A 26,318-nucleotide genomic window follows, 5' to 3' on the forward strand; every position below is an offset into this window, starting at 1 on the left:
CTTCACAGTCATTTCCTTGGGGAAGCCCTTGACCGCCTTGCTCTCCCTAAGTTTAGATCTGATTCTTTTATTATACATTCACAGGACCCCATTTTGTTACTTTGGAGAAGTAGACAAATTACTGGCAGCCTAATCAAGGGACAAAGAAAACCCAAATGCATAGCTTTTAGAATAAGTGACGGAACAACAGATGAAATAAATTTCAAATATGTTAGATTACTATATAAAACTCTAACCAAGTATATTAGGACATTTAAGCTAAACGGACAGTTTTCTAGAACAATTAAAAGGCCAAACATTGATTCAAAAAGAAGAAAATCTTAATAGTGTACTAACCATGAGTTTACGAGAGTTCATCATACTGTCTACTTTTTTGTATGTTTTGGTTTTTAAAATAAAATGTTTAAAAACATGCTTTCAAAAAGTAATGCTTTCCCCTCTCTGGCCATGACTACATTTGCTCAGCACCTGTCTCATACGTAAACCGGCCGATAGCGTGTGCACTCCACTAACTTGAGAGCAGCTGTCTAGCAAGTAAATCAAATGACACACAGGAAATGTCCAACACCAAGAGAGAGGTCCCATAGTCACCCAACCAGAGTCCAAGTTAAGCGACCAAGTAAGTAAGGGACCGAGAAAGCAATTTTCCCTCACGCAGAGCCCAACGCGCCTGCGCAGGGTAGAGACTGCTCCGCCCACACCTCGGGGACGGAAGCACTGGAGCCCCGAACCACGTGGTCGCGAGCGGAGGTGGGCGGGGCGCGCGGGACGTGCTGCCGCGTCGTCACCAGCTGAATGGGCGGCGGCGGAGCATGTGTGTGTGTGGCTGAGGCTGCTGCTCGCCCGGGACGCGGAGAGTGCATGCCTCTCCCGGGTCGGACCGTGAAGCCGGCGAGGACGTGGAGGCAGCGGAGGAGGGGAAGATCAGCCGGAGACAGACTGGCATCCCTCTCGGGAGCTTAAGGGCCCCGGCTCGGCCGGGGTTATGGCATCGCTTGCGGACCGAATGCGAGGCAACGGGCGCATCGCCGCTGGGCTCCTGCTTAACCTGCTGGTGTCCATCTGCATCGTGTTCCTAAACAAATGGATCTATGTGCACCACGGCTTCCCTAACATGAGCCTGACCCTGGTGCACTTCGTGGTCACCTGGCTGGGCTTGTACATCTGCCAGAAACTGGACATCTTTGCCCCCAAGAGTCTGCCGCCTTCCAAACTCCTCCTCCTGGCCCTCAGCTTCTGTGGCTTCGTGGTCTTCACCAATCTCTCTCTGCAGAACAACACCATAGGCACCTATCAGCTGGCCAAGGCCATGACCACGCCGGTCATCATAGTCATCCAGACCCTGTGCTACAAGAAAACCTTCTCTACCAAAATACAGCTCACGCTGGTGAGTAGCTTTAGCTTCGCAAGGCGCACCTCTAGCAACCTACCTCCTGGATCGTCTTTCTCCCCGGGAAATTTGAATGTTTAACCTTGCGCCAAGCTCTTTCCAGTCATCTTGAAATGCACAGATGAGTCATCTGTGAGTTTGTGAACTTCAGGCTTATTTGGGAGAGGTGAAAAAAGTCATCTTGGCACTCTGTTGGGCTCTTAGCCCAGAAGAGTGTGCTTGTGTGAGCTTTAGTAACTGCTGTTTGATGGAAATCCTTAAATGCTGTGATTGGTAAGAAAAGAACGCTGCATTACATTATGCAATTCAGTGTATTGGAATATCTGCAAAATCTCAAACTGAAAAACGGCCCTCCTTCGACCCAGGGGATTCAAACCATGTATGAATTAACGTTAAGGTTTCAGCATAAAACATGTCTCCGAATATGTCTGCGGCGAGATACTGCAGAGGTTTCTGTGTCTTTAAATAAGAGAAGATACCTTTAGCACTTAATGACTTACAGTGTTTAAATTCTTAATGCTTTTGCTATACGTTCATGCTTATATTTTGTTTAGACGCTAGTGTTGGGGGTCTGTTTACTCCTATGTGCATGCACGTTGTATGCCTTTGTTGCAATTAGAAATGTATTGATTCATTTTACCCGGAATTTTAAATAGAATTAAATAGGAACATAGATATAGAATTCACATATTTCACTTTGAGGAAATCGGTTTAACTGTTTTTTTCAGATGAAAAAAAAAAAATTATAGAGGTTGTTTCCCAGTGATGCTTTTATGATTAACTTTGTAAGACAACATGAAAGGAATACTAAATTTGTGTCTCATGAATTTAATCTGAACATTTACCTCTTTTTCTTTACAGATTCCTATAACTTTAGGTGTAATCCTAAATTCTTATTACGATGTGAAGTTTAATTTCCTTGGAATGGTGTTTGCTGCTCTTGGTGTTTTAGTTACATCCCTTTATCAAGTGGTTGGTAATTTTTTTTTTTCTTTATGTGCCTTTTTAGCAGATTTCATAAATTTTGAAGCTGTATCCCAAGGTTTAGAAAATACAGTATAGAGACAATAGACTGTTGGGAAGAAAGCCTAATTGCATAAATTGGCTCAAGGTGAAGAGAAGAAAGGAGACAGAGAAACTTGGGTGTGATGCTCACCAAATACCTACCTACCTGGTGTAAGTGTATAATACCCATGCTTGACAGTCTGAGTTTGGGGTGATGCTATACTATCATCTGGGTGATCTTTACAAAATGAGTAGGAAGACTTTGTTCTTGAGACTGAGATCATTGGTTAAATTTATGATTGACTCTTTAATTATTAAGATTACTGTGAAGGAATGAGTGCATTTCCGAAATTTGAGCAGGAGAGGAAAATTTCAGATTTATGAATCTTTGTCTCAGAACATACGCTGCTGTTACAACTTGTATATCAGCTTCCAATAATTTGTCTCTCTCAGTATTTTATAGCAATGGGTATTTCACTTCTTGTACTATAGCAGCACAGTGCGTTGCCTTTAGCAGGCGTTCATTAAAAATTTGTGCATGGATTCACTTACTTCATTACCATAAAGTCTCAACAAGTATGTTTTTTGTTTCTTGTACAGTGGGGAAAAATAACTTGGTGTAGGGCTCAGTCAAACAGTATTTTCTCTATACTGGAAACCTTGGCCTGGAGATTCTGGGTGAGCCTGCATGGGGAGTCAGAGCCAAACTGTGTAACCGGTTTTACCTTTTTCACATATGTCTGCTGGTTATAAACTAAGGCATTTCTTGTTATGAATGTTGGAAGTTTACTAACACAGCCTTAGCATATGAAGCTTTCTAGTACTGATCATTTCAGAAATACTGCTTTGTGAAAATTCTGGGGTTGAGGACATTTGTAAGTGGCAAGAAGGGGTGTTAACAAGAGACCAGTGGCACGAAAGGAAAGAGCACCCACTCAGTGCTGTCACTGGTCGCCAGGATACTGTGTCTTTCACTACAGAGAGTAATCAGAGGAAGTTCGGCTTTGTGCTCTAAGAAGGTTGTATTTAGGTATACTTCAGTGAGTTTAAATTTTGTTACTAGAAACAGTGAACATTCCTATTCATCCTTTTTGTTAAACTGATTTTGTTTGGCCCAGGAAGGATTAAATGTTTATTAAATATAGCAAGGAATTTTATTTATCGAACATCAGAATTTCTTACATTCCTTGTATGTAATTTCAGTTCAGAGTATTCAGTGTCCCTGCCAATATGACCATTTTTGTTCCCACAAGTCTCAAAATTGCTACAGATTAGAACCAAAGGATTCCGTATCCCTCAGGCGCATATTTGAAATGGGATTGACCAAGGAATGATTGTTCACAGACTAATAGGCAGCGTTTTCTATTATTAGTAAACAGTACATGTACTGTTAAGGAATAGGTATATTCGCCCAGAAATTCATTTTAAAGAAAGTTGTCGTTTCCCATTCTATCCAGGTGTAATCTCTAAGCTATTTCTGCCTTTACTGCTAGGGCATTGGAGTTAAAAGGGGCATAGGAGTTAAAAGATGAGTGATTGGGTATTAGCTTTAGTTGCGGAAAGGCTCACTTATTCAGCAGACATTTCTTTTGCTTGTTGCTCGAAGATAACAAAGATGAAAAACAGCTGTAATGCAGCATGGTAGACACACATGTAGACAGCTGATCGCAAGTAGGATAGCTCAGGATGTGAGGAAGGTTCTGAGGAACACCAGAGAGGAAGTGGCTGTTCTTCAAGGGGGTGGTGAGGTAAGACTTTATGGACAAGTTAACGATTGAAATGGAAGGGCCCACAGGAATCTGCTGAGCAGAGAAATACAGCAGAGGTCTTTCTTTGCGGTGATGTGTGAAAGTACAGAGCATTTTTGGAGAACTTGATTTATTTGGTGAGACTCTTGTTGCGTTGTGGAAGGACAAGGTCCAGGGGCGGATGAGATCAGATGGCACAGTCTTGAATGTCATACGCTTTATCCTGCAGGGGCCAGGAAAGGGGCTTAGGTAGGGGAGTGACTTGATCGTCCCCTGTGCTTGAGAAAATTAACTCTGGTGGCAGTGAAGGGTGAGTAGGAGGGGGACAAAGGGTGAAGGCAGAGCAATTAGGAAGCTCTTCGTGGCTCAGGAGGAAGACAGGAAGGCGCTGAACAGACAGTGGTAGTTGATAGAGACCCCAGAAGCCTTTTGGAGAAGGAGTCAGCAGGACCTGACCGAATGTGGAATGACGAAAGTAAGGAGTCTCATCCTTGGGGGAGATGATGTCTTTAATTATGGGAGCAACACAGGAGGAGCTAATTTGGGGAAGTGAGTACTGAGCTGCTTTGAAAACAGTCCCTGCAGATTGTGTGAGTTAAGGCGTCCGGCAAGTTGTGGAAGTTTGAGCACGCCCTGAGAAGGAGGTCAGAGCTGGAGAGGTCTTCGGGTGTCAGTGACGTCAGTCAGGGAGATAAAAGAGAAAAAAGGCCAGACATCTACCTTAAAAATAGTAAATGGAGGAAGAGGTAAGTGAGTGCAAACCAGAAGTCAAGTTCTTCCACGAGAAACCTGTCAGGTCTGTCGAGAGCCCCCACAGGAAGAAGGCAGAGGGGTGGCCATTGGGTGTGCCCTTTGGGAGAGCAGTTTCATTCACGGTGGGCAGAAGCCAGGGTGCACTGCAGTGAGGGAAAGTGGAGGCCCTGAGAGTTGCCACCCTTCCAGGCGGTTCAATGTCAGAGACATGCAGCTGCCTCGTGAGGTTGCTAAAAGAACCGAGGAGCGAGCATCCATGCTCTGCACTCATTTTTGCTCTCTGCAGCACCCCCGGGAGCGGGCAGCAGAAGAATCGATTCTTTGTCCTTCATATTCACAGAAGACTCTTAGTTGAGGCTGGCAGGGGTATGTTTCAAATTTCCTGCTCTTCTATTTTTGTCTTGGTGAATTTCTATAGACTTCGCGTTTGTGTAACAGGATACCCAGATCTACAGGAAAAAGAATTATGTAGGAGTAGTTATTCAAAAGCCTGGCTGTTCTCTGCCAGATCTTATTCAAACGGTCTTGTCAAGCTTTCTTGAAAGTCTCCTTTTTATTCATATTTGTGCAACATTTTGAGGGCTGATGGGATCTGAGGTTTCGAGGTGTTGGTTCTCCTGAATGATGTAGTCTTTGAAAAGGGTTTGTGACTATCTAATTTCTTCCAGTGCATCAGTGCGAGATTAGCCACAGAAAAATCAGTCATCAAGAGGAAAATTCCTTCTGCCATTGATTGGGTTTTCTAAAGTGGATGAAAAGACCTCACATACTTTTCTAGCTACACACACTGGCAGCCACCTGGGACAGCTGAGGTTTCTGTCAATCCCTAGTTAGTCTGCCCTGCCCACCCCCGATCTTCTCTTGCCTGGGGTGGGGGGGCAGTTTTAGAAAGAAATGAAGTCTAACACTGTATTTCCGGTTCCTGCTTATCACCTAAATCTCCATTGCCGTCTCTTTCCCAAGATCTCTGATACTCCTGGGCCCCTGCGTGCATTCTTTGATTCCCCCCATTTACTAGGGCCAGCAGGGAAAAGAGGACTCTTTTTTCTCTCTCTTCAAAGCTGAGAAGAAAACAGATTGTCACATATTGAATTTGTAAAGCTCCTTTCATCCAGGGTGCTTAAAGGACATTCGTATATATTATTGATCTTTGGCATCAAGTAGAATAATCAGGGGTTTCCTCTTCCCCGAGCGCCCCCCCCAACCCGTCCCGCCAGGTCCCCATCCTTGTGACTAGGGTTGCATCATTTGTTTACTAAGTGATGCTACTTTTTTCTATCTAACTTGTTTTGTCTCCTAATTTTCAGTGGGTAGGAGCCAAACAGCATGAATTGCAAGTGAACTCAATGCAGCTGTTGTACTACCAGGCTCCGATGTCCTCCGCCATGTTACTGGTGGCCGTGCCCTTCTTTGAGCCCGTGTTTGGAGAAGGGGGAATATTTGGCCCCTGGTCAGTTTCTGCTTTGGTAAGTTCTAATTGTTATGGTGCCTAAGAACCAAGATAATCCTCCCTTTGCTATTAAGTGTGATTTTTAGTTTTCAGAGCATGATCTCAGATCCGTTCTCACATTTATCTGTATAATCACCCTTTAAGGGAAGCAAGCTAAGGATTATTTTTTAGATGAAGAAACCAAGGCACTGTGTGTGCGTGTTCATATACATGGTTATCATGGATTGCTTCTCGCCAGCCCTCCTCCCCGTACACATTCCACTCTTCATTCCTGTCCCTGCCCCTTGAGGTGAGTCAGGTTAACATTCTAGTGTGTGTTCTTCCGTATTTTTCTTTGTGTTGTACATACCCATGTAAACACAATACACACACACCTGTATAAACATAAATTACACATTTGTTTCTTTTACAAAAGTGGGATCATAACATAAATAATTTTCTGCATCTTGCTTTTCTCACTTAATATCTCATGCAGATCTCTCCAGCTCATTCTTTTCAGTGTCTACAAAATAGATCTAGTTCTTGACCACTATGAACAGTGTTGTAGTAAACATCCTTACACGTATGTCTTCAGGAACTGGTACTTTTTCCCTTTGGAATAGAGTCCCAAGAGGAGAATTGCCAGATCAAAGGGATATGCACTTTGGGGACAGACATTTTAAGTTAGAAACTATAATCTCCCTGCTTAGGGAAGGAATTTCTGCCTCCTACAACTTTAGCCTTTGGAACACTGTCAGTGGAAAAGTCTTGTTTGTTGGTGCTGGTAATTTATCAAACTTGGATAACCCTTACTCTGTTCCAAGAACTTTTCCAACACTTTGCAAATATTAACTTATTTAATCCTCACATTTTATTTTTTGAATCTACTTTATTAGTTGGATACTATTATTATCCTCATATTTAGGATATAGGATGAGGAAGCTGAGGGACAGAGTTAAGGAGCTGACTCAAGATCCCACAGCCAGTAAGCGGAGCCAGAGCCTGAGTCCAGGCCTGCTAGCTCCAGAACCCCTGTTCCTAAGTGCTCTGCTTTGCTCCCTGTGAGCAGAATGCCAGTTATTTCAAGTGCGTAGACTCTGGCATATAAACTTTCTTCCACAGTAGAAATCCCTTGACCATCCCTCAGATAATATTTCCTTTTAATTTGGTTCTAGCCATCTTGGTTACCTGCTCTTCAAATTTAGTGCAGCTTAGAGACCTTAAACTAGAAGGAGGAGGTTTTATGCAATAGACCCTCTGACAGATTCAAAACAGAAAAGCAGCAGGAAGTCCCTCCCTCCCCAAAAGTCAGAGGAACTAAGACCATAGCAGTTGCAGTCCATTTAATATGAAAAAGTCACTTTCATTCCTTACTGTCCCTAGAAGGCATCATTGCCTCAAAGTAAAGCATGTAATTGTGTTTTTAATGATATGCCAAGTCATCAAGAATTATGTAACATTCTGCCAACTCAAAAAAATTAACAGTGGTATATTTCTAGAAGGATTTTTTAAGAAGCCCTAGTAGCCTAATGGATAAGGCATTGGCCTCCTAGAAACAGTTTTTAAAATCTTTAGTGAACAAGGTTCTCTTAGTTGAAAATGTAACAGACCTCACTGTTGTAAAACTAATGAGGTATTACTGTTTTTTACCTAAATAGGACACAAATCCAGCTCCTTTAGTCCTGACCGCAGTGATCTAAAAACTGATAAAAGCCCCAGGGGACAGAAGGAATCTTCAAATACGACATGTTTTCTTTGGAATGTAGATTTCTTACATTCCACAGAAAACGTTTTATCTAAATTCTCTTATTTTAGAAATAGAAAATGACTTTATAACTCTTTAAATACAGTTGTGGGAAAGGTTTGGACAGATGTCCTATGTGCATACAGTGGTACAGCTACTTTGTCCCCCGTCCTCAGCCGGGTTGGCCTATTCACATCCCATGCACAGCCTTGTGTTCTCATGCCTCTGTGCTTTGGCCCCTACTGTTCCCTCTGCTTGGGACCCTACCACTATTTCTGCCTCTAATCTGTACGTACATTCAAGATCCAAACAGTCGTTCCCTATCCCAGCCCCAAATGACATCTGTCTAGAGATTCATATAAAACCTGTCGTGTGTTTGCCTGGCAACGCTCAAGACTTTTCTATTTCCGGATCTCACTCTCTTTCATGTGGTTATAGAGGTAGCCTAGCAGAGTCGGTTACCAACAGAGACTTTAGAATCAGGCTGCCCTGGGCTTAAATCTCAGCCCTACCACTTACTGTCTGTGTGATCGAAGGCCAGTCACTTTTCTTCTCTGTGTTCATCTGTAAAAAGGGATGGTATTTACTACCTCATGGGCATTTGTGAGGATTAAATGAATTAATATATGTAAAACATTTAGGACAATTCTTGGCATGTAGTGAGTACTATGTAAGCGTAAGCTATGATTATCATGGTTTTTATTATGTCCTCAAGTGGTTTCTGAGCTCTTTGAAGACAAGACCCTACTCTGTTCCTCAGAAGGTGTGGCCTAGCTTCATAGATACTCAATGAATTCTTAGCGATTTAATTTAAATAAGAATATATATGAGCAATTAACTAGAAAAATCTCTGGAAAGGATATGTGCAAAGGTATTAACCGTGGTGGGTAGTTAGGATTGTAAGAAGTCCTTATGTGCTTTTTGCTTATCTTTGTTTTCTGATTCTTCTATAAGCAGTCTGTATTACTTTTATAACTAGAAATTATTACAGAATAATTTTTCTTCAGATGGATAAGAAAAATGAACCTGGAAATTCACATTCAGAGGCAGGATGTTACTGGAGAATTTTCCATTGCGTTTTGTAGACAAAATTACATTTCTGAATACTATTCATTCTGCTATTTTACCCTCCGTTCTTGTTGTCTCCAAAATGGATTCTTTTAAAAATCTTGTTCTAATGGTTGTCATTTACGTTTTTAGAAATGCCTAACAGAGTGTATTTTTACTTGGTGACTATAATGATCGCAACTGCTTTACATGAATAATTCTTTGGGTTTGTTTGTAGCTTATGGTGCTGCTGTCTGGAGTAATAGCTTTCATGGTGAACTTATCAATTTATTGGATCATTGGGAACACTTCACCAGTCACGTATCCTTTTCCTAGTAACTTACAAATGCATCATCTTCTATTTTCTAAAACTCTGTCACATTCGTTTCCTTCCAGGAGTCTTGCACTAACTATTGCGTGGCCTACTTTGAGTAGATGGACTTATCTTTAGTCTTTTACCGTGTCTTTCCACTCTGGACTCTATGGAAACTTAAAGAAATGTGAGCTGGGGAAATGTGTTAGTTTTCTGTATCATGAATGCTTTTGAATTTTCTTAAGTAGTAAGTGACCTTTTCCCTTATCAAAATTAACATGGAGCACCAATCCTTGCACATAGTGGAGTTCAATAAATATTTGTTGAGTGAATAATGGACTGGACACCAGGTTCTGCAATCACTTTTCAGTCTCTTTGGTAATAAAGTAGGGGTACAGCTAATCCAAAAACAAAAGATAATTTCAGACCATTGACATCTGACTTTGGAACCTGTTTTTGTACTTACTTGGATATTGGTGTGCCTATTTTTCTCAATATTACTTTCAATCAAGAAATGAATCAGGCCTTGAAGAAATGAATCTGAATGACTAGCATTTTGCTTGTAGTTCTGTTTCCCTTCTCATTTATCTCTGCCTCCACTCTTTTTTTTTAAATTTTTTTTAATGTGTGGTTTTTTGTTTTTTGGGTTTTTTTGAGAGAGAGAGACAGAGCAAGCAGGGGAGGGACAGAGACAGAGGGAGACACTGAATCAGAAGCAGGCTTCAGGCTTTGAGCTATCAGCACAGAGCCCGACGTGGGGCTCGAACCCACAGACCACGAGATCATGACCTGAGCTGAAGTCGGCCGCTCAACCAACTGAGCCACCCTGGCGCCCCCCTCTGCCTCCACTCTTAAGCAGATGCAAAGAAAGATTTCCCCAGGGGCACCTGGGTCACTCAGTCAGTGAAGCATCTGACTCTTGATTTCTGCTCAGGTCATGATCTCACAGTTTGTCAGTTCGAGCCCCATGTCAGGCTCTGCACTGACAGTGCAGAGTCGGTTTGGGATCCTATCCCTCCCTCTCTCTGTGCCTCTCCACCATGTTCTCTGTCTCTCTCAAGAAATAAACTTTTAAAAAAGTCTTAAAAAACAATTTACTGAAAAAAAAAAAAAAAAAGGATTTCCCCAAATGAGAGAGGTAGTTTAGTAACGTTATGTCCAAGTGTGCTGATTGATTTAAATGAGTGAACACTGAGATGCCATAAAAGTATAAAAGCAACATATTTGCCAACTATCAATAAATACCAACAAGTTATAATAAGAATTATATTTTTATTTTCATTTTAATGTTTTATTTGTTTTTGAGAGCACGCAAGCGGGGGAGGCGCAGAGAGAGAGGGAGACGGAAGATCCAAAGTGGGGTCTGCACTGATAGCAGAGAGCCTGATGCGGGGCTCGAACTCATGAACCGTGACATCATGACCTAAGCCGAAGTCAGATGCTCAACCGACTGAGCCACCCAGGTGCCCCAAGAATAATATTTTTGAAGAACCAACACTAAATAAATATTTCTTTGTACCAGGCACTGTTAGAAACACCTAAGGTGTATTAGGCATCACACTCTCAAAGCAGCTCTGTGAGTTAAATTCTATCATTTTATGTTGTAAAGGCGGAAACGGAGGTGCAGAGAGGTTAAATAACTCACTGACAGTCATATGTGTAGTACTCAGATTTGAACCCATGGCAGTCTAGTCCCAGAACTTGTGCACCAAGCTGCCAAATCAAGGCATTCGATGATGTGCCCTGGTTAAGAACATTCATTCATTCAACAAATATTTATTGAACAATTCACTGTAAACCATGCATTGACTTAATAAGTATTTACATGATGGCATATGTACTCTATGTTCGGCACTGGAGGTACTGTGGTGAACCAAATAGACAAAACTCTTTGTTCTCACAGGTTTCAATTCTGGCGAGGAAGACTGTAAACAAGAAAATATTTAACATACCCATCTAGAGCGTTAGATTGTGCTAAGTGCCGAGGAGAAAAAGTAGAGCCGGAAAGAGGATCCAAAATGCCGGGGACTGGGTTGAAACCTCGGAGGGGGTAGTCAGGAAGGCATCTGCAGAAAGGGGACTTGTAAATGAAAACCCGAAGGAAATGAAGTCGCCCCATGCAGATTGGGATGAAGAGTGTTCCCGGTGGTGAGAGGCCCTGGGGAAACAAGGAAGCCTTGTAGAGTTGCAGCAGGAAGAGTACAGGGCGGAGAATAGTAAGGCTCTGAGAGGAACCGGGCGCCGGGCTGAGCAGAGCTTTTACATACAGACGGTGACTCCGGGTGAGATGGGAAGCTGTGGGCTCTTGGAGCAGGAAAATGACGTGATTTTACTTATGTTCTAATAGGATCAGTCTGGGATGCTGTGTTGAGAACGGACTGAAGCACAGTTTTTCAGACTCAGTGCTGTTGACCTTGGGGGTTGGACAGTCCTTTGTGGCAGAGGCCTGTCCTACACATTGTAAGATGTCTAGCAGCGTCCTGGCTTCTACCCGCTAGATGCCCCAAGTATGACGGCCGAAAATGTGTCCGGACCTTTCTGGTGGCAAAATCACCCCGGTCGAGAACCGCTGCACTAAAAAAGGCAGGAGAAGAAGGGAGCCCAGAGAAAAAATGGTGGTTTGGTACCAGGATGGTAGCAGTGGATATGGTGAGAAGTGATTGGATTCTGGGTATATGTTCCAGTGGCACCAGTAGGTTTTGCTGACAAATTGTGGACAGTATATTGGAGAGGGAGCAGGTTGGCTCACATGGTTTTGGCCCGAGGACCTGGTAGAATGGCGCTGCCATCAGCTGAAATCGGACAGCCCAAAGGAAGCTTTGGGGGAGGGAGCTGTGGGTAGAACAAGTCTGAGCGTCCAGGATCGAGGTTCTCAGGTGCAGATATTCCAGAGAGAGTTGTGTGTCGCGTGTAGATGTTTAAAGCAGTGGGGCTGGTTGAGATTAGCAAGCAAACAAGCAGAAGAAGAGCCGCCCTAAGATGGAGTCCCTGGTCGTGTCAGCATTTACTCCTCCACAGATGAGAGGAGCTGGCAGCAGAGGCCGAGGAGGAGCAACCGAAGGAGGGGAGGGAAGTGATTCAGACCCCACGTAAGGAGAAGGGGTCAGCTGTGCCGACAGGCCAAGTCAGGAAAGGCCGGAATTGAGGAGGGGGCTTGGTAAGGAGGGGGTGCGGACATTCTGACGAGAGCTGAGTGTCAAGGTGAAAGCCTGACCGGAGCAGAGAGCAGAATTAGAGAGGGGAATCGGAAATACCAGGTATAGACTGTTCCTTTTTGATTTAATTGAATGTATTATTATTATTATTTTTTTTTTTTTTTACCTCACTGAAGAATTTCTTTAAATTCGCCTCCCCTCCAGTATAAACATCTTCCACAGATCGTGAACTCCTTAAAAAGAGAGGCTGTGGCGTAAGGCAACACTGAGCGTGTTAGAGCCACTGCACTTTGAGATCGTTCATAATGGGCAACGAAGCGTGTGTTGTGGTGATTACAACTAATGTCCTGGGGAAGACCCTCTGCCCTCCAGGATATCACTTCCAGTGGCTCAGGCAGCTGCAGGTACCCTGGCGCGCGGCCTGCACCCTCCTGCCCAGAAGGAGTTTCCGGGCTGCTTGGCTGGCCCCCCAACGGGGGCCGGAGCCCGGGTTTCGAGGTCAGACAGCTCGAGGGCTGCACACCCGGGCCCACCGCTCCCGGTGCACCTGAGCCGCCTGTGAGTGCTGTCGGCTGTCACCGCCCTCTCTTAGGAATTGGGGGGGGGGGGGGGGCTGATAACATCTACAGCGTCGGGCTGCCGGGAGTGTTTGAGAGGATACGCGCCAAACACCTGGCAGATGTTGACTCTGCATCAGCACTGCTGTTGACAGCTGCTGACACGTGTGGGGCTTGCCACGTGCTGGAAAGTTTGCACACACTCTCTAGTTCGTCCCCTCAGTAGCACTGTGAGGCAGCTTTTATCCATTTCCGTCCTATAGACGTGGAAACTGAGGCACAGAGCACTGGCTGCTTCTGTTAGCATTATCCGAAGAGTCGCGGGGTACACATCAAACCTCTGAGCAAATAGTTGTAAAATACGGTAAGAATAACTTTTAAAGGAGTGAGGTGTGTGTGTGTAGTCTGTTTTTTAAGAACAGTGATTTGGAAACCCCTAATCCAGCAGCACTTTACTGCTGGCCACGCACCAGACTAGAACATGGGCTTGGAGTTAAATAGACCCGTCCGTGTTTGGACTCCAGCTCTGCCACTTACTAACTCTGTGATCTAAGTTACTTGAAGTCCTTGGGCCCCGACAGTTACAGGACGGGAAGAGTGATACTGTGGTGAAGGTAAATGTCATGCTTAATACAGTGGGGTGACCCACACATCTAGCATAACGCCTAGCATGTCGTTGGTGCTGGGTCTTACTCCCTATACTGTCCCTGTTTCCCTCCTAAACTTAAGCATACTGGATGTGTTCACCTTGAGTCTGGTCTCCGGGGCCGCACACACCTCCCCTCATGTGCCAAGGGAAGTTTATTAGAAATAGCACTAGGGGGGTGCCTGGGTGGCTCAGTTGGTTAAGCGTCCAACTTCAGCTCAGGTCACGATCTCGCGGTCCGTGAGTTCGAGCCCCACGTCGGGCTCTGGGCTGATGGCTCAGAGCCTGGAGCCTGCTTCCGATTCTGTGTCTCCCTCTCTCTCTGCCCCTCCCCTGTTCATGCTCTGTCTCTCTCTGTCTCAAAAATAAACGTTAAAAAAAATATTAAAAAAAAAAAAAAAAGAAATAGCACTAGGAAATATAAGTGGCTCAGCAAAATATCTTCTCTGTACCTTGTTCTGAATTCCTTTTCCAACCTTATCGTATAGCCCCTTTTCTTTCCTTTCCTTTCCTTTCCTTTCCTTTCCTTTCCTTTCCTTTCCTTTCCTTTCCTTTCCTTTCCTTTCCTTTCCTTTCCTTTTCTTTTCTTTTCGGAGAGAAAGAGTTGAGGCGCTCTCCTGTCACTGTTGCTGAAGTCTACTGAAGGAACTAGGATTGATCCAGATTGAAGTTCTCGTTTCTCAGGTGGGGGGGCCAATTCAATCCACGCTCCATGAGGCTCTTCCAGCCACAGGAAGGCTTTGCTTCATATGTACGTGTGTGCGTGTGTGTGAATATGACATCTAGCTTGCTTTTCCTTCTGTGTGTGTGTGAGTATGTGAATAGAACAGTCTAGCTTGTTGGGTTTTTTATCCTTATCCACAAACTTCAGCTATAACATGTTCGGACACTTCAAGTTCTGCATCACTTTATTTGGAGGATATGTTTTATTTAAGGATCCATTGTCAATTAATCAGGGTCTTGGCATGTTATGCACGTTATTTGGCATTCTCGCTTATACCCATTTTAAACTCAGTGAACAGGAAGGAAGTAAGAGTAAATTGGTACAGCGTCCTTAATTGGGTTTTGGTGGAGAAAAGAAAGCCACCCCAAGAAGATAAAAGACGTTAAGTGTGCAAGTTACCTTCAAAGAAGAAGAAAAAATTACATTGCCAAATTTGTTGAATGATGGTTTGCAAGAAGTAACACAAAGGAAATTTTGTTCATAAATACAACTTTCTCTTTTAGAGTACCTCTAAAACAATGGCTCGTGCTTCTTTTCAAGGATTGGTTATATGAAGTCTGTAGGATGGTTTGGTTATACCAAATGAAATACAGGAAATTAAAATTCTATAACAGTGACAAAGGAATCTGTATCACTGTACTACAGAGGTGTCATGGTTTTTAAGTGTTCCAGCCCTTCTGAGGAAGGACACAGAGGACTCCTCTTCTTGCTCGTAGGTGGCCTGCAGTGTGAGCTCTTTTAGAATTTCAGCCAAAATGTGCAAGTCAGAAGTTAAATCCAACATTTCTGTTTTAGTTGGTTTAGTATAACCTCCTGATTATTTAACTTGCAGAAATGAAATATCATTTATAGAAAACAAAGTGTAGGAAAGAAGACCATCAGACAAAATCCAATTCTAAAAGCGCTATATTTCTGGTAGAAAATAGATATAAGAAGTTATATGTTATCCAGAAAACCACAGTTGCCACAGGTATTCTCTTATTTCTGAGCTCTCTGTGAGCTCTAGAGACACTATGGGAAGTTAAAAAACAAAATAGCTCTGTGTTGAAACAGTCCAAAGAGAAGATGATGGATGGAATTGAGCAGGTGTCTTCTCCCATTCTCCTGGCGTCTTTGAGCATTTCACGTTGGTAATTTCCTAATACCACCTCCCTGCTATCACCCCCTACCTACCACATGGGAGGCATCCGTAGAGCTTCCGTTGGCATTGAACGATTTGCAGTGAACTACGTTCGATCTTTCTAAGGTGGCTGAGGAAAATTTTCAGGCAACAAGTCAGGGCAAATAGTATCCAAACATTTGGCAGAAACTTGGTGAAGATATTAGGAAAAGTTTTAAAGAGAAGTAGAAGGATAATCAATATTTAGCGAGTTCTGCTAGTTTTTAAAGGGATAATTTTCTAAAAAATTAGGTTGCAGGGGAAGTACAGGGTTTCCACTTAAGGAAATACAGTGCTACATATTTACTTGCAAAGTGTCTTTCTGCCTTCCAGCTTCTTGACATTGGAGGGTTAAAAGCTGTCATTAATAACGTCTCACAAGAAATTGACTGAGACAGATAACCCCTCTTGTAATAAATGGTTCTTTTAAAAAATATTACTTATAAACGTTAAATGAAAAAACAACTCCTAAGAGGACAAAGAGCCACATGAATAAAATGTACCTTCTAAGATTTTTTTTTTTTCCCCTGGCCTGTTTGAAATGAAAAGCCTCACTGAAAATCTATTTTGACAGAATTTTAGTGTATCGGTCCATTAGTTGTGTGACTGGTACGTATGATTTTCTGTTTTTGTTTTAAATATTCTTTGGTTCTGGGGCTCAGTCAGTTGAGCGTTGACTCGTGAGTTCGGCTCAGGTCATGATCCCAGGGTCGTGGGATTGAGCCATGTGTTGGGCTCTGTGCTGAGTGTGGCATCTGCTTGAGAGTCTCTCTCTTCCTCTGCCCCTCTCCCCAGCTTGCACTCTCTCTCTGTCCAAAAATATAAATAAATGAATGAATGAATAGTAAATATTCTTTGGTTCTCAGTTTCTAAAGATATATTCTATCGTGCTAAGAATTACAAAGCAATTTGTCTTACCAGATGAGCCTTAGGCATTATGTTTGTCTAAGAAATGTTGTCTGTGTGTGTTCAAACCAACATACAATTATTTCCCCAAAGCTGGAGAAAAATAGTTCAGCGCCGTGAGGATTATGTGACTCCTGTACACTGACAGCTGAGTTGATTTGTGCTATGTGCAAATTCTTTTTTATTGTAAACACTTGGGGTATAGTAAATGTCGGGGGAGGGCTATAATAAACGACTGATGTCAGGAATGCAATGAGAAGGTTGGCTCAAGATCGAGTAGGGGTACGTGTATATAGAAGTGAATAAAATATGTACTACTGGAACTAGAGTCAGATAAACATTTTTGGCCCTGAAAATGATCTTCCCATTGAAAAGGAAATTCCTGGGGAAATGAGGAGGCCCGACCACAGAAACAAACCAGAAACACAGTGCTGTGGATGAACGCCCATTGTCCTTTCGTTACAGATGTAACTACACTTGTTTTTAATCTTGTGTTAAATGGCTGAACTTCAGTTTTATCTGTTACAAATAAAGAGAACCTGTTATTTTTACTTTCCTGTTGTGTGTCAGAACTTATTAGAACCAGTGGGAAAAGGATGGCATCCATGTGTATATGCATTGGTAATGCTGGCCTGTCCAGCTCCCAAAAATGCAGAATCTAATAAAGCAAAATTTTTAAATAACACAGGGGCGTCTGTCTGGCTCAGTTGGTGGTGCATGCGACTCTTGATCTTGGGGTTTTGCGTTCGAGCCCCATGTTGGGTATAAACATTACTTAAAAATAAAATCTTAAGTGACATAAAGGAGAAATCTGTCTCTGAAATGAGGCAAGCTTTCTCCTGTTTCATTTTTAAAATGCTTTTTAAACCTTGCCGTTTTTAAGTCTTAGCTGTCTTTTTAATTTATTTAAAAGCAGCAGCATTAATCAGGCACTGCATATTGACTCCATCAGTAAACAGTTGTTGGGTGAATTCATGTACAGAATGGCCAAAGGGAAAGTCTGAGTAAAAGAATGGAGACCAGATTTATTAGATGTATTCTGTTTTGCATTTCCGTTTCTAAACTTGAACTGGGTTTTACTTGCCAACCTCAGGAATATGATGATCATTTTATTCACTTGGCAGAAGTTTATTGAACATATGTGCCAGATACTTTAGGAGGCACTGTGCAAAGGTAGTCCTTTTATGCCAAAACAGTCTTGTATTCCCTATGATCTTAAACTTCTGTCGAGCAGAAAAGATAGACATTAAATAAAAACAGAGTGAATTTATGATTACAAATACAGGTAAATGCTAAAAACCTAGTTCTCTAGAGCATATAGCAAGAATCTGGCCCAGGTTGGCGGTCCACGAAGGTGTCCGTGAAGAAAAGATGACTGAGATGGGATGTGATGAATTTATGGAAGTTAGGTAAGTGAAGAGAGGGGATCGCATTCTCCTAAAAAGGGAAAGCACATTCAAAGACCCATTGGTTGGAGGAATTATAATGAGTCTAAAGAACTGCAAACAGGATGGAGGATAAAGGCTACATTTCAAGGAGGGAAGGTAAGGTGGAACATGAGACTGGAAAGGAAGGCCGGCCTCAGACCATGGGACACCTTGCAGGCTATGTTAGGAATCTAGTACGAGCAAAGGGGAGTGTTCTGAGTGTTTTCGCAGGCAACCCCTTTGTCTTGAAACTAATGGAGGAGAACCAGAGGGATGCTGGGAGACAATGTACAGAGAGATGATAGCTTGAGAGGGAGGAGTGGCGGTGAGATGTTAGAGCGGGACAGTCCAAGAGAATTTAATAGATGGCATCGACCGGGCTTGAGATGGATTGGAGATGGAGCGCACGGAGGAGGTGACGTCGGGAATCACATGTGTCTGGTGTAGCTGGAGAGAGAATGGTGCCGTTCGTGAAATAAACACAAGACGGGGTGTGACATGGGAAGGAGGAAGATTATGAGTTCGTACATAGCCATCCAGATTTTGAGGTGTCTTTGAGACATCCAGTTAAAAATGGAAGGTCTAGAAGGCAGGAAGTTTTTTAGTTGGAGTGGAGATAACACATGGGGAGTTCACAGAGTGTGCCTGATATGGCAGAAAACATAGATCAGGATGGGCTTGCCCAGGAGGCTCATATAAAGCAAGAAGACCGTTTACTACTGCGCCTTGAGGAACTCCAGCATAGACTGGTGGAGGAATAGAATTCTGAGAAGGAAGAAAAGAGGTAGGAGAAAAACGATAATGTAATGGGAGAGAGGGTGGGCAAATGTGACAACACTACTGAGAAGGTTAAGGTAGGTGTGTACAGAAAAGTAGCCATTGCATTTGCTGACAATTCACTGTTGACCTTAGTAAGGCTGTTTCAGTGCAGTGATGGTGGCAAAAAGCAGATTGGAGCAGGCAGAGTCATTTGTGGGTGAGAGGAAAGGATATGGAATCCTAGAGTAAAGACAATTCTGTTTCTTTTGCTACATGCAATATTGCAAGTGATACTGAATGTAGGTTGAAATGAGCTGGGAGCTTTTTGTGTGTAAGTCGAAGACTTTAATGGTAAATTATTATAAATAAAATTGGAAACCACCTTGTAAGTAGTACACATACTTCTTTCTGTAAAAGGGATGATCTTTTGCCCTGAAAAGGAGTTTCATTTTTGGCTCCTGAAGGTATTCTTGAAATATGGGTTGCTATTAATAAAATTGTTTGCAAGCCCATTAAGGAATGATCCGTTATGCATTTTTTGGTTTCTATTATTGCTAAGGTTAAAAAAGATAAACCTGCTGAGAGAAAGACCAGTCTTAGTCTGGGAACTAGCATGGCACGATGGAACCGGGTTAGCCTGGAAATCAAGGCTAACCATGACTTTCAGTCCAGGCTCTGCAATTAAATAGTCTTTGGCTTTGGGCAAACTGCTTGACTCTTGGCTCTCAGTTTCTTCATCTACAAAATGAGGGCCTGGATCCAGATAATTTCCAAGGGACTCTTCAACTCCAAAATTCCCTGGTTCTGCTTTTTCAGATCAAAATTAAAATTTCTCATTTGTTTATGTTGAGAGCAGATGTGATTAAATGAGAAAGATTTTGTTTGACCCCTATAAGAATTCTTCTTGTTCATGTGCATTTTTTTTTCTGATGGATTGTTTTTAGAAATTATCTTCAAAACATTAAAGGTAATTTATTTTCATGTTATGTTAGAAGGCATGATTTCATTTGATTTATCAAAATTGCTTCACACTCCATATGAAGTGATTGGAAGGTAAATTATTGCCCATTCACCGAATTTTTTATGGCTATTTGGGGGATATTTTTTGCTACGCTGTTTTTAATTTGGAAAAGAGCCCATCACCCAAGCCACAGTAATTCACATTTTTCTATTTAAAAATCCCATAAATACTATGTACCCCACAAGAACAAGCCTGCTTATTTATTTAACCAGCCAGGATTATGTGCTCTTTTTTTTTTTTTAAGGACTTTATTTGTTTAAAGCAACTTTAGGTTCATATGCATTTCTAAATTTCGAATTTTTTAATATCCATAAAAAAATATCTTTTCTTTTACAATCAAATGATCTGTATCAACCAAATGTTTTCATTTTCCTTTTCCTATTTGTTCTTATACTCCCCAAAGTCAGCTTTCTGTTTTCTCAATTCTTCTCTCATTTAAAATTAGTGCTGGATGGGGTGCCAGGGTGGCTCAGTCAGCTGAACGTCTGACTCTTGATTTCAGCTCAGGTTATGGTCTCGTGGTTCGGGAGATCAAGCCCTGTGTCGGGCTCTGTACTGACAGCACAAAGCCTGCTTGGGATTCTGTCTCTCCCTCAGCCCCTCTCCTGCTCTCTCTCTCTTTCAAAATAAATAAACATTTAAAAATATATAAAAATAAATAAGATTAGTGCTGGCAGTTTGGTGCCAGGAGATGGAATGCTCGGAATCAATTAGTCTGTTGGGATCTGGGGTCTCCAAAACTGGGATTTACTACGGGAACATTCAGACTCTCCAGGTTTTTCTCTGCCTGGGGTTCAGAAGAAAGACTAATCTCTTTGGACTAGAGTTCTTAGAGAATCATGGAGTGGCTCACTGACCATATTTGTTAGAATCAGAATGTTTTATACAATTGAACAAAAAGTTATACAGGAGTGAAAAAAGGCACAAAATGCCACGGAAGACACTGTTGGTTTCTTAACGGAACACCCATTCCTATTCTTTGTTTGCTTCTACTCCAGAGGCTAGAAATGCTAAATTCTCTTTTCACTATGTTGCCCTATAGTTAGGGATGGTCATGTAAGGTATTGCCACTGAAACATAATTGGAGGTCTGTCGAGGATTTATGGGGAATTTTTTGCTTTCCTACTAAAAGGAGTGGTTACGGCTGGCGCGGCCTTTTCCTGCCTCAAACATAGCTGTGGATGTCTGGAATTGTACTAAGTGGCGAAGGACAGGTGAGGAGAACATGATCTGAAAGTACTGAGCTGCTAAAACAATGCCATCAGGTGCCTGTTTCCGGGCTTCTTGTTCTAGATGAAAAGTAAACACTGATTAGCTTAAGCCACTTTTAATTGCAACCTGCTGCTCAGTGTGACAAGGGGCAAGGATGGAGGACTTGCTCTATCTGTTGGACTTTAAAACTCAGGAAGAAACAAGTAAATGTAGCTGGTTAAAAACAGAAAAGGAGTAGTTGCTAGCCTGACCCCAGGCATCTTTGCATTCCATAGAACACCAAACCCTGGGGGGCCAGGGCGATGGGAGACAAGTGCTTTGGTGGACATGAGGACACATAGATGGAGTCCACACATGGGGCTATTGGTACCTTGGGGTGAGTGAACCAGTTCTAACAGGAGCAAACTTTCTGCGCAAGTGGGAGGGGGTCTACTTGGCCCTCCACCGTCTTCTTTTTGCTCCTTGACTTTGATCATCCCTAATTACCCAATACCCACCTTGCCCCAGCCACAGCCTTCTACCTATTCAGTAACTACCCAGTAGTTCCCCCAATTAATTCCCAGTATTTCCCCCAATTAATAAATAAATATGGGTTGCCACTAAGCATAAAGGGAGTGAGCAGGAGGGATATTTGGGGCCCCTTCTTTGGCCCCAGTTTCTATCATTTCTTTTTTTTTTTCTTTCAAGTGTATTTATTTATTTATTTATTTAGTAATTTCTACACCCAACTCATGGGGCTCAAACTCATGACCCCGAGATCAAGAGTTGCATACTCTTATGGCTGAGCCAACCAGGCTCCCCAACTTTCTATCATTTCCAATATTATTCCTAATGCAGGACATCTGGGTTGTCCTGAATTAGTGTGTATGTTTTTGAGAGAAAGCATGAGTGAGAGAGGGGCAGAGAGAGAGAGGGAGAGAGAGAACCCCAAGCAGGTTCTGCACTGTCAGCTCAAAGCCCAACATGGGGGTCGAACCCACAAACCGCGAGATCGTGACCTGAGCTGAAGTCGAACGTTCAACCAACTGCTCCACCCAGGTGCCCCCGTTACTCTTTTTATTTAAATTAGTTCTAAATTTTGTTCTAAAATCTCAGCGCGTCATTTCTAAAGTCACACTTTTTGTTAAAAGTTTAAAACGTTCTATATGCTATTCTGAGAGCTTTGCTTCTTTTCCAGTTGGAGAACTTTTTCCCTCAGACCTAAGATTGAAGGAATGCAGTTTGGTGCCCTCAGCCTATGAAAAGGAGGCTTGTCTTCTCCGGCATTTATGACTTAGAGCACTGGTTCAGAGGGAACAGCCCCGGCCTTGGTCCAACACAGAATGAATGTAGAGTGAGAACACAGCGGGGAGAAAGCAGGAAAGCCTTGTTTAAACTGGGGTTGCGGCGAGCGTCTTTGGGGCAAGAAGAATTCAAGTTGAGTTTATTAAGAGCATTATTTTAAAAGTATAAGATTCACGATTGCAATATGAACTTAAGTGACTTTGGGAGCGAACGATGTATATGGCACAGGGATGAAAAGTTAATCATCATTCTCATTGTAAATTTGACAGGGTATTTGGAATCAGGGTGATCTGTGATATTGCCACTTGCCAGTTAATTCTGAATGTTCTCATGTTGAAAATTCTCTGGAGGAGCACGGATATAAAAAAGAAGAAAGGAGGGGCACCTGGGTGGCTCCGTCGGTTATGCATCTGACTTCGGCTCAGGTCATGACTGACTTTGGCTCAGGTCATGATCTCACGGTTCGTGAACTTGAGTCCCACATCGGGTGAGCTCGAACCCCGCTTTGGGTGAACACGAGCCCCTCTTCAGGTGAGCCCTGCTTCTCTCTCTCTCTCTCCCTCTCCCTCTCTCTGTCCCTCTAGAGATTCTTTCTCTGCTCCTTGCTCACTTGTGCCCTCTCTCTTAAAAAAAAAAGGGGGGGGGTGCCTGAGTGGCTCATTCAGTTGAGTGTCCGACTTCGGCTCAGGTCATGATCTCACAGTTCGTGAGTTCGAGCCCCACATTGGGCTCTGTGTTGACAGCTCAGAGCCTGGAGCCTGCTTCAGATTCTGTGTCTCCCTCTCTCTCTCATCCTCCCCTGCTCACATTCTGTCTCTCTCTCTCAAAATTAAACATTTAAAAAATTTTAAAAAGAAAAAAAAAGGCAAGGATATATAAAAGGGAAAAAAGCAAGATCCTTAAAGTATCAGGATAAGTACAATCTCATTTTGCTGAATAAAACTGTTATGGTCACAGTTATGAGAGGATTGTTTCTACATTTTGGCTTATAGCCCTTAACTGCTCTGCTTTGCTAATAATAAACGGTAGTGCTTTGCAGACTTGTTTCCTTAATTAATGCATTTCCTAAGTGATTTCCTTTTGGCCTCTTTTTCTCCTCCTAGCCCTTAGCTTCAAATATGAAGCAAACTTCAATTCTGACCTCTTTCTTTATTCTCTTGGAAGCTCCTTGAGAGCAGAGAAATGTGTCTGTTGCCAGCGGCTGAAATAGTGTCGGTCACATATTAGACCCTATCAGCTCTACGCAGTCAGTTCTCAAAACCACATCTTCAGTTCTATGCTCCGGTCCAGAGTTTGTCCGCTGTTCTTTCAAGTAAAAATGATGTCCCGTGAAAAGAGCGGTTTACTCGTTTGCAGCTCAACCAGGAGAGAGCTCTTCCTTGAGGTCAGCCGTGTAACAGGCTTCGGTGTGCAACAGGGTTGTGTGCGTGTGTGTGTTTCCCACCTTATCACGGAGACTACTGAAAAGGCATGTACGCAAGGGTCAGGACTAAGTAAGACCAATAATTTTGATTGCTCCTTCGAGGACATTCTTAAATGACTCTTCAGTGAAACCGGCTTGTTTTTGCTTTGTTTTGTTTTCTTTTGTTTGCGTGTGAGTGAGGAAAAATGCAGCCACTGCTGATGCATCTGGGGCCACAGCCTTGATTCACGCCAGGTGCCAACACTTTTGCCCGCCGTCACCTTCGCACTGTCGGTGCAACGGTCAACATGTGTGAAAAGCAAAGCAAATCAATTCTTAGTAGCATTGTGAAGAGTTTTGACCTTACAAGAGGGTCACCAGACCACACTTTGTGAACAGCCACCCTGGGCTTTCAGGACATCTATCATGGTTGCTGCCTCTGTGGGGCTTAAGTTCCAGCGATGGAAGATAATCAGCAAGCGGAGGCATCAACAAGGTTATTTCAGAGCCTGGTCAATTCCGGGAAGAGACTGAACAACGGGAATGTGCTAGACCCGAACCAGGAATGGAGGAGGGGCTGCTTTTGAAAAGGTCTCTCTGAGGAGGTTACACCTGGCCCAAGAACTCAAGGGTGAGAGAGGGTCTGCCATGCACAAGACTGGGGAAGAGGTTTCTGGAAAGGTGATATAGCAAGGGCCAAAGCCCTGAGGCAGGCAGTAGCTTGGCACTTAAGAAAGACAAGAAAGATTGGGGCGCCTGGGTGGCTCAGTCGGTTAAACGTCCAACCTCAGCTTAGGTCACGATCTCGCAGTTCATGAGTTCGAGCCCCACGTCGGGCTCTGTGCTGACAGCTCAGAGCCTGGAGCCTGCTTCAGATTCTATCTCCCTCCTTCCCTCTCTCTGCCCCTCCACACTCACGCTCTGTCTTTCTCTGTCTCTCAAAAATTAATAAAAGTTAAAAAAATTAAAAAAAAAAAAGACAAGAGAATGGCTGGTTCTGGATAACAGCAGTATTTTTTTTTTATGACCCTTACAATTCCTTCAGGGGGATTCCACATTATTATTATTAAAAATGATAAAAGTGTATGTATTACCTTGTTTAACCCTTGTAACAGTCTTGTCCTCATTTTACAGGTGAGGAAACCGAGGCATGCCAAGGACAGGAAAGTGGTGGCAGTTTGGGCACAGAACCAATGGTCATAATCTTTAGAGCCTTTTTTTGAGAAAACACTCAATAGATAAAAACTTCCTTGTTAGTGCATATAAAAGTGTTTTTCCTTTTTTTCTTTTCTTTTCTTTCTTTCTTTCTTTTTTTTTTTTTTTTTTTTTTTTTTTTTGGCGTATAATATATCTAATTTATCCCTCTTCACCTTGGGTCTGGAGAGCTGGAAGCTGTCAAAGCCACTGACACATCAAATCTGCCATTTTAAGAAGGAAAGGAGTTTCTCTCTCAAATTGAGCAGTCACAGATGCATTGAATCTTTATGAAGCTTTTTGTCTTATTCTAAGTAGGTATAAATAGCAATGAGCTATGAAGCCAAACAATCCGCTCTGTGACAGGCTCTCTATCTCTGTGACACAGGTTGTCGTTGAGTGAGTTGTCAGAATTCTGTGCGATCCCGTCTGTGGGGGGGGGGGGGGGTTACAGAGGAAAAGGGCCCTACTGCCACATCTAGGCAGTGAGGCCAGGTTGTGATTTCCTCTCTAGGAGGGAAGGGAGGGGACCTAAGTGTCAGCTTGGGTAGATGGGGCACCTGGGTGGCTCAGTCGGTTGAGCGGCCAACTTTGGCTCAGGTCATGATCTTGCGGTCTGTGAGTTCGAGCCCCGCGTCGGGCTCTGTGCTGACCGCTCAGAGCCTGGAGCCTGTTTCAGATTCTGTGTCTCCCTCTCTCTGACCCTCCCCTGTTCATGCTCTGTCTCTCCCTGTCTCAAAAATAAATAAAAAAAAGGTTAAAAAAATTAAAAAAAAAAACCAACTGACTTTAAAAAAAAGAAAAAAAGAAAAGGACAGTCTTCCCCCATACAAGGGCAATGAGACCACCCGTATCACATTCTTGAGATGTTTGTGTGTGTGTCGACCCAGGAGCATCTCTTTAATCTTCTTTGTGGAATCTTCTCTGTTTTGCTTCCTCTCAGCTACCCCCCCCCTCCCCGCCGCCCCCACCCCCTCATCCTTCCTGCCCAGTCCACAGGCATTGGGCAAAGTAGCAAACCTAGCTCAAAAAGTCAGACTCACTCCCTGATTACACTCCGTCATCTGCAACAGCACCACATTCCTTACTGAGAAACCAACCCCAGTTCAGGGTTTTGCCACCTACACCTTAGCCCTAATAATAGACTCTGGCTTCTGTTCACTAAGGATCCTGCTCTGAGCTTCTGGAAATTATGTGGTTAAATCAAGGCAAGGCCCTTTGTCAGGAACTCTCTCCTGGCAATAAAGACAACACAGTATATGCTTGATCAATTTACTACCTCTGACTTTTGTAATACTTAATAGACTGTAAGCTCCACAAGGACCGAGTCTTGTCTGTTTCTGCTCACCTTTGTACCCTCAGCACTGGCATCATGCCTGGCATGCCGCATGTAGTCAGTGATTGTTGAGTGATTGAGAAATTAAATGACTGGTTTAATTGGAC

The 26,318-nt window shown here is 43.0% G+C and overlaps 1 protein-coding gene across 1 annotated transcript; it reads left to right on the forward strand.

The window, feature by feature from the left end:
- Positions 1–724: 724 nt before the first annotated feature.
- SLC35E3 (solute carrier family 35 member E3) lies at positions 725–17,261 on the forward strand. Its single transcript, XM_045463131.1, has 5 exons — positions 725–1,387; positions 2,252–2,362; positions 6,204–6,362; positions 9,355–9,437; positions 14,659–17,261. Exons 1-5 carry the CDS (start codon positions 986–988, stop codon positions 14,843–14,845), a joined length of 942 nt encoding a protein of 313 aa, XP_045319087.1. The 5' UTR covers positions 725–985; the 3' UTR covers positions 14,846–17,261.
- Positions 17,262–26,318: the final 9,057 nt, after the last annotated feature.

This window comes from Leopardus geoffroyi, chromosome B4, assembly GCF_018350155.1.
Source record: "Leopardus geoffroyi isolate Oge1 chromosome B4, O.geoffroyi_Oge1_pat1.0, whole genome shotgun sequence".
In the NCBI taxonomy this organism is placed as follows: domain Eukaryota; kingdom Metazoa; phylum Chordata; class Mammalia; order Carnivora; family Felidae; genus Leopardus; species Leopardus geoffroyi.

What these genes read in the sequence shown, in the direction of transcription:
- SLC35E3 (XM_045463131.1), top strand. Translation starts at nt 986, where the DNA reads ATGGCATCGCTTGCGGACCGAATGCGAGGCAACGGGCGCATCGCCGCT. An exon ending in TTACATCCCTTTATCAAGTG is followed by an intron (nt 2,363 to 6,203) that starts GTTGGTAATTTT and finishes CCTAATTTTCAG; the next exon opens with TGGGTAGGAGCCAAACAGCA. An exon ending in GGGAACACTTCACCAGTCAC is followed by an intron (nt 9,438 to 14,658) that starts GTATCCTTTTCC and finishes CACAAACTTCAG; the next exon opens with CTATAACATGTTCGGACACT.